Genomic DNA, 13,818 nt, shown 5'->3' on the forward strand with positions numbered 1-13,818 from the left:
AGTCCATTCTAGCTGGTGTCCTTTGTTGCATATCATACCGCTCTCTATATCTCTATCGCTCTCCCTGTTTCCACTTGGTCGTATATTGCTATCAGATACTGATATCAGTACAGTATCAGCTTCACAAATCCAATATTGGCCAGGCTATAGTTTTAGTATCCAAGAACTATTATAATTAATATTATTATTTGTATTTATTATCTATTAAAACATAGAGGTAAAAGTATTTTGTGAAATATCTAACGGAAAGCCTTCTTGTTTAGTAGGACTGGAATATTCGATCGTTTGGTGGGTATTCGCTTTTCAATTATTGGATTCTGATATTCATCGCTGTCTGTTCTTTTTCTAAATGTAGGCTAGCAATGAAGGCACAACTGCAAAATGCATTTTCAGCACATTCTTGAACTATATATATTTTTTTAATTCCACTGTTAGAATGTGTAAATATATCCCTTCTCATCTTGGGCGCCTCACATCCCTCTCAAATGTCTGGCTGAGCCCTTGATGAGAGGTGCTCAGCATGAGCTTTTAATACTCGCTGTTGATTAGTACCTAAGCTCCAGAGCCAAAAAATGGTATTGGAGATAGCCCTTTTGATTAAGGAGTAATATTGTGGAAATTTGTCTGCAAATCACTTCAGTGTAAGTCATTTCTGGCAGCCATTGACTGCATAAACAACACAAAAGTGACAGACCCATTACCTTCAAGAAACTGGACAACGTGTGATGATTTAATGCAGTGAAGAAAACACTGTTTTGACCGTCTTGTAAAATCAGCTGCCTGATCATTTTTAATTAACACATGAAGGAGTTGGTTCTCTCTCTGCTGTGAGGTATGTCCTGGATAAACAGGAGATCCCCAAGGTCTTGGTAGTAAGGCCATCATGTAGACGCTACATTGCTCCCTGGCACATTTCCCGGAAGACTAACTAACTAACTAACTAACTAACTAAATAAATAAATAAATGCACACAAATGAATAATATTAACATTTTTTGGGAAACTGTGAAATTCAGGAACAAAGCTATTCTTAGAGTAGCTGAATTATCTTTGTTGAAACTTGTGAAAGGGACATTTGTGACTGAAAATGGACAAGAGTTTGTCTTGAAGGGAGTGTCTGGGTGTGACTTCAGAGTGTGATCAAAGGGAGAGGGGCAGGAAAACATTCTAGGTAACCTCAGTGTGTTTCGTTGCATTCTCAGGAATTGACCTGCCGGGAAGAGCTGCTCACTCTGCTTCTGTCTCTACTACCACTGGTCTGGAAGATCCCTGTGCAGGAGGAAAAAGCCCCAGGTCAGTACCCACAAGTACTTACTCTATTACTTTTTCATGTTAATGTTGGCGTTAGCAGAACAGACCTGCCACTGCCCGCTGTGATGGAATGTGACCACCCTTTTATTCCTGCTTTGTAACTGATTTCAATTTACGTACTTCATTTTATGGGTGTGATAATTGTTGTTTTGCATTACAGTTCTCTGTGATTTGCAAACAATAACACTGTTTGTACCGACTAAGTGAAATGCAGACTGCATTTTACATGCCAGAAATGTTCTCTAGCTTGGTTTATTCATACATTTCTTAATCTTTCATCTTTTATATAATTGTTTACCAAAGCCATGTTTCAGCATTAGCTTTGGTGGGTTTACGTGAAGGCAGTGGAGTGTGTGCATATTGCTTTTGACTGTAAATAGTGTCTATAATCTTCTCATATTTATTTTTATTATAGACATGTACAGTGTACTGCGCTCATTTTGAGATGACAAATCTTTTGTTAACCTTTTAGTCAATGTCTCCATTATGCATGTTACAAACATAAGTAGCCACACAGCAGGAGTAGATTGGTGTTTGCAGAGGCCTGTGACCTCATGATGACACCGGCATTTAGTACAGATCTGCTGATCCTATCTAACATGGACCCGAGACATTTTTACTTTAATTAAGTCTTACTCACTGAGTGTGTTTTAACAGAATGGCTGCCGACATGCAGCCAAGGACATGTTAGTCATTTTACAGATTTTTTATTTTTTTATTTTTTGGGGGGGTCGTCCCACATTGCTGGTGTTTGAAAAAATGTTAATTTTGAGTCTCGATTCCTAAAATATGACATAAGCAGACATTAATCCAACTGCAAATCTCCAAGCTCATGTTTTATTGGCTCTGGCAGAAATGTCTCGTCCCTCTCTGCTTTGGACAGATTTTCAGCCGTCCAGACCTGGGCCATTTCTCTCATTTTTGGCTTGCACACCCATGTCCTGGGGACACTACAGCGAGCACAAACCTAGCTACAGAAAAAGGATCACTGTAGAGATATTTTTAAACAACCAAGAGGGCTGCAGCCGATGTGGAAATTATTGTTCAAGTACTACAGTAGTTTCAAATTCTGAAGGCAAAAACGGCAGACCTTCTTCAGACATATTGGTGCCTTAGTCTGTCACTGTGCTAAATTACATGTGTCGGTACTCTGGCGCCCCTCGGTAATAAAAAAATGAACTGAGAGGTTGCAGACTAACTCGCGTTTGTGATTGTTTCTTGCGATGTCAGGCTATAATCCAATATGACCTCAGTGACAGCACTGTATGTCGTGAAGTACATTTGGTATGTTGGTCTTCATGAATGTCCAGAATGACGCTGAAAGATTTCTTTATGTTGACAGATTTCACCCTGCCGTCCCTATTGGAGGTATTCCTAGGCTGGGAGGTGAAGGCCGCCCCTCTCAGAACAGGACAGAAGGCTGCGACGGATGAACAGAACTCTGGGAAGAGGTCCCGTGTTGGCAGCGGCAACTTGAAGTCACGGAGGTCACGCAGAACAGCGCAGAGATACTCTGTTAAGGATGCTCGGAAATCCCAGCTTTCTACCTCCGATTCAGAAGCCAACCCTGAGGACAAAGCTGTCCCCAGCCCCAGTGGTGCAAGGCGCCGAAGGTCGCATGGCTCCACCATCCGGGTAAGCTGTCAGCATCATTGTTCTGAGGCCTCACATTTAACATCCACTGCCACCGGCATCATAGAAACCATGAGTGCACCATATCCACACCCCAGAGCCCCTGGGTCCCAGATGACGGACACTGAAACCCTGACAGACCCAGCCGCAATATCAATCTTCAACCGCATGGAAAACTCACCCTTTGATCTCTGCCATGTGTTGCTTTCGCTGCTGGAGAAGGTTTGCAAATTTGACATGAGCATCAACCACAACCCTGGACTGGCAGTCAGTGTTGTACCTACTCTCACTGAGATCTTGACGGAGTTTGGAGATTGCTGTGGTCCCGGGGGAGGGATAGGAGGTGGAACTGGGGTCCTTGCTGAGGACCTTGCTGGGGGCTGGACGGAAGAGCCAATCGCATTGGTCCAGAGGATGCTTCTACGCACCATCCTGCATCTGATGTCAGTGGATGTGAGTCAGAGTGAATCCCTCCCAGATAGCCTGAGACGCAGCCTGACGGACCTGCTGAGAGCAACCCTTAAAATCCGGAGCTGCTTGGACAGACAGAATGACCCTTTTGCCCCTCGACCAAAGAAGACCCTGCAGGAGGTCCAGGATGACTTTTCATTCTCCCGCTATCGCCACAGGGCACTACTGCTGCCAGAGCTTCTAGAGGGAGTACTGCAAGTGCTGCTGGGTTGCCTGCAGGCTTCCACACCCAACCCCTTTTTTTTTAGCCAGGCGCTGGAGCTCATTCATGAGTTTGTCCAGCACCGCGGCCTGGAGCTGTTCGAGGCGACAGTGCTGAAGCTGGAGGGACTTGGCAGGGCCAGGGATTCTGAAGTGGGAGGTGAGGCTTCAGAGAGACTACGAGGTCTCATTGCAGGGGTCTTTAAGATCATCAGTGCTGTCAAGAAGGCAAAGTCAGAGCAGCTGCATCAGTCCGTGTGCGCCAGACGCCGCCACCGCCGCTGTGAATATTCCCACTTCCTGCATCACCACAGAGACCTGTCAGGTTTGCCCGTCTCTGCTTTCAAGCAGGCTGCTAGACGCAACCCTTTTGAAGAGGATGGAGAAGGCAAGGAAGGGATCGATGGTGATACCGTGCGTTACCCCGAGCGCTGCTGCTGCCTGGCTGCCTGTGCTCACCAATGTCTGCGGCTCTTGCAGCGGCTGTCCCCCAGTGGGCCCGCTGTGTTGCAGGTACTGGCTGGGGTGCAGGCTGTTGGAATCTGCTGTTGTATGGACCCCCGCTCAGTTGTAGTACCCCTGCTGTATGCCTTCCAAGCTCCAGGTCTACGTAGTTACCAGTCTCATGTTCTTAGTGTCCTGGGCCGACTGATCCTCGACCAGCTTGGAGGGGGACAACCCTCAGAAAAAGCCAAGCTGGCCTCCTGTAACATCTGCACTCTGGACAGCAGCCAGCTGCCAGGCCTGGAGGAGACACTGCAGCACGGGGAACCTTCAGCCATTTCTACAGGTTTGTGCTACCGCTCCCAGGGTATTCTGCCAAGTGGAGGGGGGGCAGAGGACATGCTGTGGAAGTGGGATGCTCTGGAGGCCTATCAAGAGCTAGTGTTTGGTGAGGACTGGCAGCTGAGCCAGCAGATAGCTGGCCATGTGTGCCACCTGACTCTGCGGGGCAATGCTATAGTGCAGTGGCAGCTCTACACACACATCTTCAACCCTGTGCTGCAGAGAGGGGTAGAGCTGGTCCACCATGCTCAACAGCTGGGCGTTTCCACTGTCTGTACTCAGGTGTGCAGCTATCACACACAGTGCCTGCCTGTGGAGGTACTACTCATTTACCTACAAACAGTACCTGCCCTTCTCAAATCAAGGTGAGTGGTTACATCAGTTTAAGATGTGTTTTTCACGAGTCCCACTTTTCCTTGGTCATCAGTCCTTTTCTCAGTGGTTTAGTTTGTCCTGTAGTATAGGACATTATTTCAGGGTTCTGCTAAAGGTTTTTTAAATTTTACATTTTTTTAGGTGGAAAGATGTTTAGCTGAAAGCTGAAAGTTTTTGGGTTAAGTAAATGTGCAGAAGCATTAATAACATGTGTTTAGATTTAAATATTAAAGGGATGCAGGTGGTTGTTTTGGAGAAATAGAAAATTGGCAAACTTCTCAAGGAAGTCAAGGAATGGAATCTTCTCCTTTTATTCTACCACATAAAGCAAATATAATCAGCTAGCTAAAAGTAGACACCCAATCCTCTTGGACATTGTTTGTCATTAGATCTGTCTCTCTCCATGTCATTGCTAATTGATGCTCATCCATAATGTATTAGAGTACAACTTTGTGGACTGAGTGATAGGTGGAAGATTATATTTATGTAAATATGTTACAAGTACAGTAGTCTGCCTAAAGCAGAATTTGTATATTACTGCATTAATGGGGGTTTGAGTATTCTCAGTTGGATATTGAGTTCTCAGTTTTGAGGTAATCCAGGGGCATGCAGGTTAAGTGAACACTGAAATGCCTATACATGGGAATGTGAGTGTGAATCTGTCTGTCTGTCTGTCTGTCTGTCTGTCTGTCTGTCTGTCTGTCTGTCTGTCTGTCTGTCTGTCTGTCTGTCTGTCTGTCTGTCTGTCTGTCTGTCTGTCTGTCTGTCTGTCTGTCTGTCTGTCTGTCTGTGTTAACCATGGTGACCTGTCTTGATTGCATACCTGCTGGGCTCCTTCTAAATGCATGCTAGGATAGGTTGAATCCCTATGTGACCCTAAACAGGATCGGTGTCTATACAAAAATGAATGGATGGATGCTTTGAGGGAGTCTGTCAGCGGTGGGTGGATAGGATTCCTTATTGAAATTCAGGATATGTTCTTCTGCTCTCTGCAGCTTTGACTGGCATTCAAAGTCATTACAGCTTAAAAGCTGTAAATAGCTTGTCATCTGAGCCTTTTCAAAAGACAGTTTTAGGTCCTTATGCTTAAGTAAAACTTAGAGCAGCGATGTCTTATATTCAGATAAGAAGAGACTGTGAGTGGTGTTCTATTTAAACTTTACATCCTTCATTTTATTGTTCAAATGCCAAGCTACTGCTGCTCAATGGATATTTCTAATTAATATGAGCGAAACCACCCATCATTGCATTTATACATATATATATACAGTAAATATACCGTATATATATATATATATATATATATATATATATATAAACGTATATAGATAAAATCTCACTAGACTAGACTACACGGCTCCACCTGGTGGGCCAATTACATATTTTATAACTTTTCCATGTCAGCTTTCTCCCAAACAGTTAAAATTTAAGTAGTATCTGTGACATTGTCGTGGCCATGTGCACAGTCTCTACACTGGTCTGAAGGAATCAAATTATTGTTAGCAAGGACAAAAATAGGGGATTTGCACCAATTGTATTTTCAAACATTTACAAGCTTAGAGTTTATTTTTCTTATTGTTTTGCTTCTGAGGCCGCTCTGTGAATTTTAGCATTTTGAGAGAAGGCTTACAAGAAGACCATGAGTGTTAAATGTTGTGGTCTCACACACACTTCAATAGTGTAGTGAATGACAAAGGATCTTATCCTTCACTTAAATGGCTTAACTGATGCTACGGAAGTACAGAAGCTGAAGTGTACACGTTGATTTAAAAGCATGCGAACAGGAAAAGTTGTTACAAGATAACATAAAAGAGCTGTACATCCTCTGACATCTCACCTGTCTCTACAACATCTTGCACCACGCCTGTAGCTTACCACCATATTTTTCAGAGAAAAGCATTAAATATTCAGGCTATAATGGATAGTCATCCTGATGGACTTGCACACCACTAATGAAAAGAGGAAATGTTCTGAAAAAGCAGAATTAATCAACTATACGTCAATTTAGAGGAAGGCTGGAGAAAAGGGTTTGATTTGGAGAAAAGTCCGTGAGTTCATTATTTATTAAATGTACCAGTTTAATGCACAGAGCTCAGACTCTCAAGTGAACGCCTGTGTCAGTTCTTGAACATACTAGGAAAACAATCCCATGCTGAGATGAAAGTGTTTTGATTGTCTTTCAGTGTATTTCAGTGTATAATGTCAGCACATCTCCTGAGAGTGTTGTTGTTTCAGAGGTGACACATTATTCTTTTATGGTAATTTACCCCGCTTCGTAATAGCATCTTTTAAAATGGAGCACTTCCTTAATAATAGTGTGTGTATAACAGTAGTCAACACATTTAAAAGGGTAAAATGTCAGCTTTGTTTTGCTTACTAAATGTAGGATTCACATTTAGATCACTTTGATAACAATGTGATATAAATGTGTCGTTGTGGCTCAGTAAAAAAAATAAATACACACTTACCAAACGCATACAAAGTTGAACTTGTGTATTTGTTCTTGAGCAATTTTAGCATGTAGTGTCCTTCACAGTTCATTTATTATGTTAATAGAAGTTGACTAATATATTTAAAAGGTGTTGTTGAGCCCTGGGGGAAATTATATCTGCAGCCCGATGGGAGGAGATGAAATCAGCGAAGGGAGGAGTGTGATGGGTCCTGAGTGGAGGCTGTGCCTCTGATTGACTAGTCGCAGAGTTTGTTAACGTGGTGCAATTTTTTGTAATTGCTGGGAGATCTAGGAGAGTTTAAATGTTTGCAGTTCACATCCAGCCTTTCTGTCACTGTATTAATCCTTTCCTTGGTCAATGAGAGGCACATGCCTAGATATATTTATGAAAGGCAAAAGCAGTTTTCTCATATGAACTCTGGATAATTGTGTTTGTGTCATGTTTATGTCCGTTTTCTGTTTTACTCAGTTTCAAATACTCTCTATTACAGGGTGATAAGAGACCTTTTCATCAGTTGTAATGGGCTCAATCAGGTGACGGAGCTCGTCTACCTAGACCAGACGCGCTCTTTGGCATTGAAGGTGTTTGAGACTTTGATAATAGGCATCGGACACCAGCAGACTGAAGGGGTGCTTCAGGACCTGGAGGGTCATGCTGTAGAAGGGGAGACCGTCTTGGGCTTGGCTGAGGAACTGGCGTGCCGAGGAGCTGGAGAGGGCCCACAGAGCCTCAGCAAGTTCTATGAAGGCCTAAAGGAGGCATATCCGCGTCACAAGAGCCGGGGTGGGCAGGGCCGCGGGCGCAGCCACGCAGAGACCCACCTCCTTGTTATTAACCTTTTCCTCTGTGTGGCCTTCCTCTGTGTCAGCAAAGAGGCAGATTCTGACCGGGACTCAGCCAATGACTCTGAGGACACTTCAGGTTATGACAGCACAGCCAGTGAACCTCTTGGAGGCCGACTGCCTTACCTGTCCCCAGACAGTGTGGCTCTGCCCTCCAAAGAGCAGGTACGATGCGCTGCAGATGTTTGGTCAGTGTGTCGGTGGATCTATCTGGCCAGCCCCTTGTTTCAGAGGCAGTTCTTCAGGCTAGGAGGACTAGATGTCTGCTTGCGGCTAATGGCCATGGTTATACAGAAACTTTCCTGTAAGACCAAGGATGGGAAAGCAAAGAAGAAGAAGGAGGGTAAGGGCAAAGGCAGCCCTGAGTCCACAGCCCCAGCAGCCTACCTGGGACTGGAAGAGACAACTCATGATCCAGCCGACGCCTTCGTCACCGGCCCAGCTGAGGGGAAGGCCAAAGATCCAGCAAAGAAGCTGGAGGAAGAGTGGCAACTACAAAGTATTCGTCTCCTTGAGGCCTTGCTGGCTATTTGTCTGCACAGTGCTAACTCAGCCCTGCAGAGGATAGAGCCTGAGCTTTCTTATCAGGTATGTAGTTTAATATCATACTGATCAATGGATCCCTGACCCCATCAACCACAAAAGATATGTATCCTGACTTTAATTAAACTGTCATGTGTCCTCCTGTCTATAGCTCCAGTCAGTGGAAGAGACCCTGGTTGAGGTGAGAGACCAGCTCGCTCGCTCAGGGGTGGTGAATTCTGACCTCGCTATTCCTCTGTTTGACTCTCTCCTGAGAGTGGCCTTGGCAGAGGTGTCTTCCTGTCCTGATCCCCCTGAGGAGAAGCCAGACAGGGTGAGTCCTGCCTTGGGAGAAACTGTGAGTGAATTACTGCACCTTTTTTTCTTTTTTACATTCTCAAATTTTTCAAGCTACTATTAAGAGAAAAGTTATGATTAGAGCCAGTCAGACACTTGATTCCTCTGCAGCTACAGGAGGTGCTGTGCACATTCATCAGTTTAAAGATCTTGGCAAAATTAGTAACGAGGGTCACCCCTGGTGGCTTCTGGGTTTAGGCACTGACCGTAAACCTTTGTTGCATCTCCCATCTCTGTCCTCTAATTTTCATGTGGTGCTCTAGTATCTAGTATATTCTCATCACTAGTTTCAACAAAGTGGCAAATGAGCAAATGGTTCTGAAGGTGTCAGACAGGTGCGGGAACTAGAGAGTCAAGAGGGATCATACCATTTTAAACAAGCATATGTGACCAGAAACAAACGGCATGTTTTTGTGTGCTCCCCAGCCACATGAACTTAGCTTCCAATGTGCTCAACAAGCCGCTGTAAAGGGGAAAGTGAATCTTCTTGATAAAGTTTATTCACAAAACACAAAATATTAGAGAATAAAAGTAAATCAAGATATTTTTTTAAAAGCTTTTTTTCCCCCAGTAAAATGAAGCTGATTGTCTTCAGTTAAGACTATCTTCTTTGGTTTAAACGCAGCGGCAAAACATAAAGACAGACAGTGGTGTTTATTCAGGAGCAAACCGCACAATGAAAGAAACAACATTTTCCAGCCGAGCGTCTCTGAGCATCGCTGAGCGTCGCCGAGTGTCGCCGAGCGTCGCCGAGCATCAGGCAGCTGTGTACGGTCACTTGCATTGCGTTGCTAAGCAGCTGTTATCTTCCCTATATGCAGCACAACAGCAGACAAACATAATGATAGCCATTGTTTAGACCAAGCAGTGGACTCAAACATGAGCAAACGGGTCACTTCTGGTACTTTTGTTTTAAAGATTTTGACACGTTAATGTAAGTTCTTCTGACGTAGTTTTCATGAAAGATAAATCAGTTGAAATATTCACTCAAAATGCTCCCAACAACCCCTGATATAGGCTACATAATTAAATGGTTTATATGGTTTAGGATCAGACGTGTAACTGTTTTTATTTGTTCCAGGAAATTCCCCCCTAATAAAACAATGTTAAAAGAGTGTAATTTTCTCCCGGCTGTGCTCACCAAAAGAACCACCTGCCTTGTAGTGGTTGCCTCCCATCGCAGAGCCTTAGATGTGTTTTTCACAAGTCTTAAAATGCTTGTCCTACTAAGCCTGTTCCAACACAGGGGGATTTAGCTTTTTATATAATAGATTTACCTATTTCCTAAGAGCTTAGTTCTTTCTCAGTGAGCTCAGCAGAGTGTGATGTTCACTTAACCAATACCAATTATGTGCTATGGAGCTCCAAGATTTGTCTTCCCCCGCAAAGTTTGTCCACGGAAAGGACTGTTCTTTGAAATGTTCACTCCACCCACAATTAAATATCAAAGCTGGCTGCTATTATGCTGAAAGGAATAGAGGTGTGCATATTACAGTAAGCCTCTTCTTTGAAGTGTGAGTGTGAGTGTGTGTGTGTGTGTGTGTGTGTGTGTGTGTGTGTGTGTGTGTGTGTGTGTGTGTGTGTGTGTGTGTGTGTGTGTGTGTGTGTGTGTGTGTGTGTGTGTGTGTGTGTGTGTGTGTGTGTGTGTGTGTGTGTGTGTGTGTGTGTGTGTGTGTGTGTGTGTGTGTGTGTGTGTGTGTGTGTGTGTGTGTGTGTGTGTGTGTGTGTGTGTGTGTGTGTGTGTGTGTGTGTGTGTGTGTGTGTGTGTGTGTGTGTGTGTGTGTGTGTGTGTGTGTGTGTGTGTGTGTGTGTGATGACTGACTGTTCACATCAAGGAACTGGCCTGTGTGAGTGCCCTGCAAGTCAGCTGATATTTGTCTTATGACCAAAATCTTGTACTTTTTTTTTTTCCCCTCGTCACTGGAAAACATTTTGTCGGCAATTTATTTGCCATATTAGTGGTAGGACCGCTGCTTGTCATGTTTGCTTTATTTTAGCGTTACATTCTTAGTCCAGATTGGGTAAGCTCTTGTGAAATATATTTTATCAAGTCGTTATACAGATGACCTCGTTGTATTTGGACAGTGAGGGAGGGAAATTCAAGACTTTTTCTTGCCTCCCCTCTGTTCTTCTTTCTCTTTCTTCCTCTCTGTCTCACTCTTTCCTCTCGCACTCTCTTTCTGTCAGAAGCTCCAGGTGTTGACGGAGGGGCTGGCTCCGGCGGGCGATCTGTCTGAGGAGGTGGACGAGGTGCAGAGCTGTGGCGTCAAGCCCCCGGGGGAGGAGGAGGGCTACGACGCCGACAGCGAAAGCAACCCTGAAGACATGGCCAAGCAGGAAGAGGGTAGGTTCTCACACACGCACACAGGCACGCACGCACACAGGCAGGCACACACACACACACACACACACACACACACACACACACACACACACACACACACACACACACACACACACACACACACACACACACACACACACACACACACACACACACACACACACACACACACACACACACACACTCTCTCTCTCTCATCCTCAAGATTCCACAGCGACTGCACACACCCGGCTTGACACTGCTCCTAATGAGAGCATCTTAGGTTGGTTTAATATTACTTACTGTATTTGTGCTTTAGTCGTCCACTGCAGATTTTTCAGTCTTTTTACTTCCCTGGGGTTATGCTGTAAATCACCTTTACTTCATGTACTCCATCTTCTGCAACATTTGTTTTTATTGGCGGTAAATGTCAACAGACTAATCTTGATGGATTCAGGGGTCATGTATTGGTCTCAACCTCTAAACCTGCTGTTTTGGGAAACCTCTTTCCTTGCATTCATTCGAGGGTTTTATGTTGAACAGCATCTTGACTTAAGAAATTTGCAGTGTAAAAAAGCACACCCTCCTTTGGTTTACTGTGGAGGATATTTGGCAATAAGTGGCTATTTGTACACGTATATATGACATAGCAGAATCGGGCCTGAGCACTTCTTTGTTTTTTCACCTCACAACAGCGTCTTGTGTTGGGCTGCCTCTCTGCTCTGATCATACCGGTTAAGAACGTGGCCTGATTACACCCTTTTTACTTTTTCTTCCCCTCAGAATACAATCATTGTTTCACGTTTTACAACCGCAGGCAACTACGCTCTGTGGCCTTATGAGCTGGACCTTGTGACTTGAAGTCAGCATCAAATGGAGACTTTAGCTTCCTGGAAAACAGTAAATCTTAAAGGCTTAATGCTTGACAAATAAATAAATGAACTCCCAACCCAGGTAGTAGTGCTCCGTCCCTCTTCTCGTATTATCTCATAACAGCCTATCTCTCAATGTGAAAAATATCTTAAGGAATTGAGCACTACCAGCTACCTGCCTTAGTTGTAGACTTTAGTTGTAAACTTTTTAGTTGTTCAAGTGTTTAAGTAGTGTTAAAAAAACTCGCCTTTTCAGTTTGCACATACATTTGGGTATCTAGAGTGCATACCAACCCACAAACACTTTATTTATCAAGCAATTCGGATTTGAGTATGAGATTAAGATTTCCAATAACTGCTGTTTCCTCACAGTCCAGTCATGACATCACACACACACACACACACACACACACACACACACACACACACACACACACACACACACACACACACACACACACACACACACACACACACACACACACACACACACACACACACACACACACACACACACACACACACACACACACACACACACACGCCTACGTCTACGTCTGTTTTTATGAAATATATTTCCTAGTCTTAACTGAACTATATTTACACTGTACTGGGTTATACAACCTATGAGAAGATATTCATCAAAATGATTTATAGTGATTAAGGTTCGTTTACAGTATTTTCCAAAAACACTGCAGTAAAATGCAAACTGATGATTTGCTGCAATTAAATTCAACTTCAGATCAAACACAAACATCTACATTTTCCCCCAAATGATATTAAGTGATACTGGGACAGCAGTTAGTATATTTACTGACACCCCTACAGTATATTCTCAGATGTGTAAGTGTTAGATGGAGACAAACCATGAAGCTGTGCATGGGAAGAGAGAGGGAGTAACCTTCATTAATAAAAGGAGGTCCCAGAAGCTGTGCAAGAGCCTGCAGGGCTGCTCTCCTGTAAATCATGAGGGGACTCCCATGCTGCTCTGAGGCGGAGCACGCCACTGAAGCTAATTCATTTTTATGATCTGCCTCCAAGATGGGAGGATGGAGCTGAAGCAGGGAATGCCTGTGGATTGTGAAGATGTTTAAGCAACACGGCTGGCCCATGCGTGGCGTGCCGTTCATCATCTCTCCATGTCTCCCTGCGAATCTCTTGTTATGTCTCTGATCTTGCCCTGGTGTGTGTGGTTGTTCGCGTAGGAGTGAAGGTGGAGTCTGCTGTGCTGCATGAGTTTGCTGCGATGGCTGATGGGCCCAGGAGTGGGGTGCTGCTGTTCCCAGAGATCTGCACAATGCAACTGAAGCTACTCGCCACGGGCTCCCCAGACCTGGAGGTTCTGAGTCATGTGTTTCACAGCCTGCTGGGTGCGGTACACGCTAACCACCGCAATGCTGCCCTGCTCTATGACCAGGTGAGACTGACCTCTGCGTCTTCCTTGTACTCCTCTTAACCGTCTCAGCAGTTTGTGTTTGTCTAAGTTTTTTCCTCAACTGTGTTCTGAGGAATACGACTGACCTCTTGTTCTGTTCCCCACAGGGAGGAGTCAAAACCATCCTGTCTGGCTTTTACAAAATCCTCAGTCAAACAGACCCCTCCTTTACAGGTTTGTTATTTCTTACCTTATTTTTGTCTTTAGTAACTCTTGGGGAAATCTTTACCTAACAGATT

General features: G+C 44.3%; 1 protein-coding gene across 6 annotated transcripts in view; it reads left to right on the top strand.

Moving 5' to 3' along the window:
- lyst (lysosomal trafficking regulator) overlaps nucleotides 1-13,818 on the top strand; it is a 60,788-nt gene that overhangs the window by 21,564 nt on the left and 25,406 nt on the right. For 3 of the 6 annotated variants that reach the window (XM_083923557.1, XM_083923560.1, XM_083923561.1), the window contains exons 5-11: nucleotides 1,202-1,292; nucleotides 2,653-4,765; nucleotides 7,719-8,658; nucleotides 8,765-8,950; nucleotides 11,140-11,293; nucleotides 13,350-13,561; nucleotides 13,687-13,753. In XM_083923557.1, the coding sequence (XP_083779683.1) occupies nucleotides 1,202-1,292; nucleotides 2,653-4,765; nucleotides 7,719-8,658; nucleotides 8,765-8,950; nucleotides 11,140-11,293; nucleotides 13,350-13,561; nucleotides 13,687-13,753 (3,763 nt within the window). Of the gene's footprint in view, nucleotides 1-1,201; nucleotides 1,293-2,652; nucleotides 4,766-7,718; nucleotides 8,659-8,764; nucleotides 8,951-11,136; nucleotides 11,294-13,349; nucleotides 13,562-13,686; nucleotides 13,754-13,818 lie in introns of all 6 variants that reach the window. The other 3 variants (XM_083923558.1, XM_083923562.1, XM_083923559.1) reach the window with 2 other exon arrangements.

The sequence above is a fragment of the Echiichthys vipera genome, assembly GCF_963691815.1.
Source record: "Echiichthys vipera genome assembly, chromosome: 11".
NCBI classification, from domain to species: Eukaryota; Metazoa; Chordata; class Actinopteri; order Perciformes; family Trachinidae; genus Echiichthys; species Echiichthys vipera.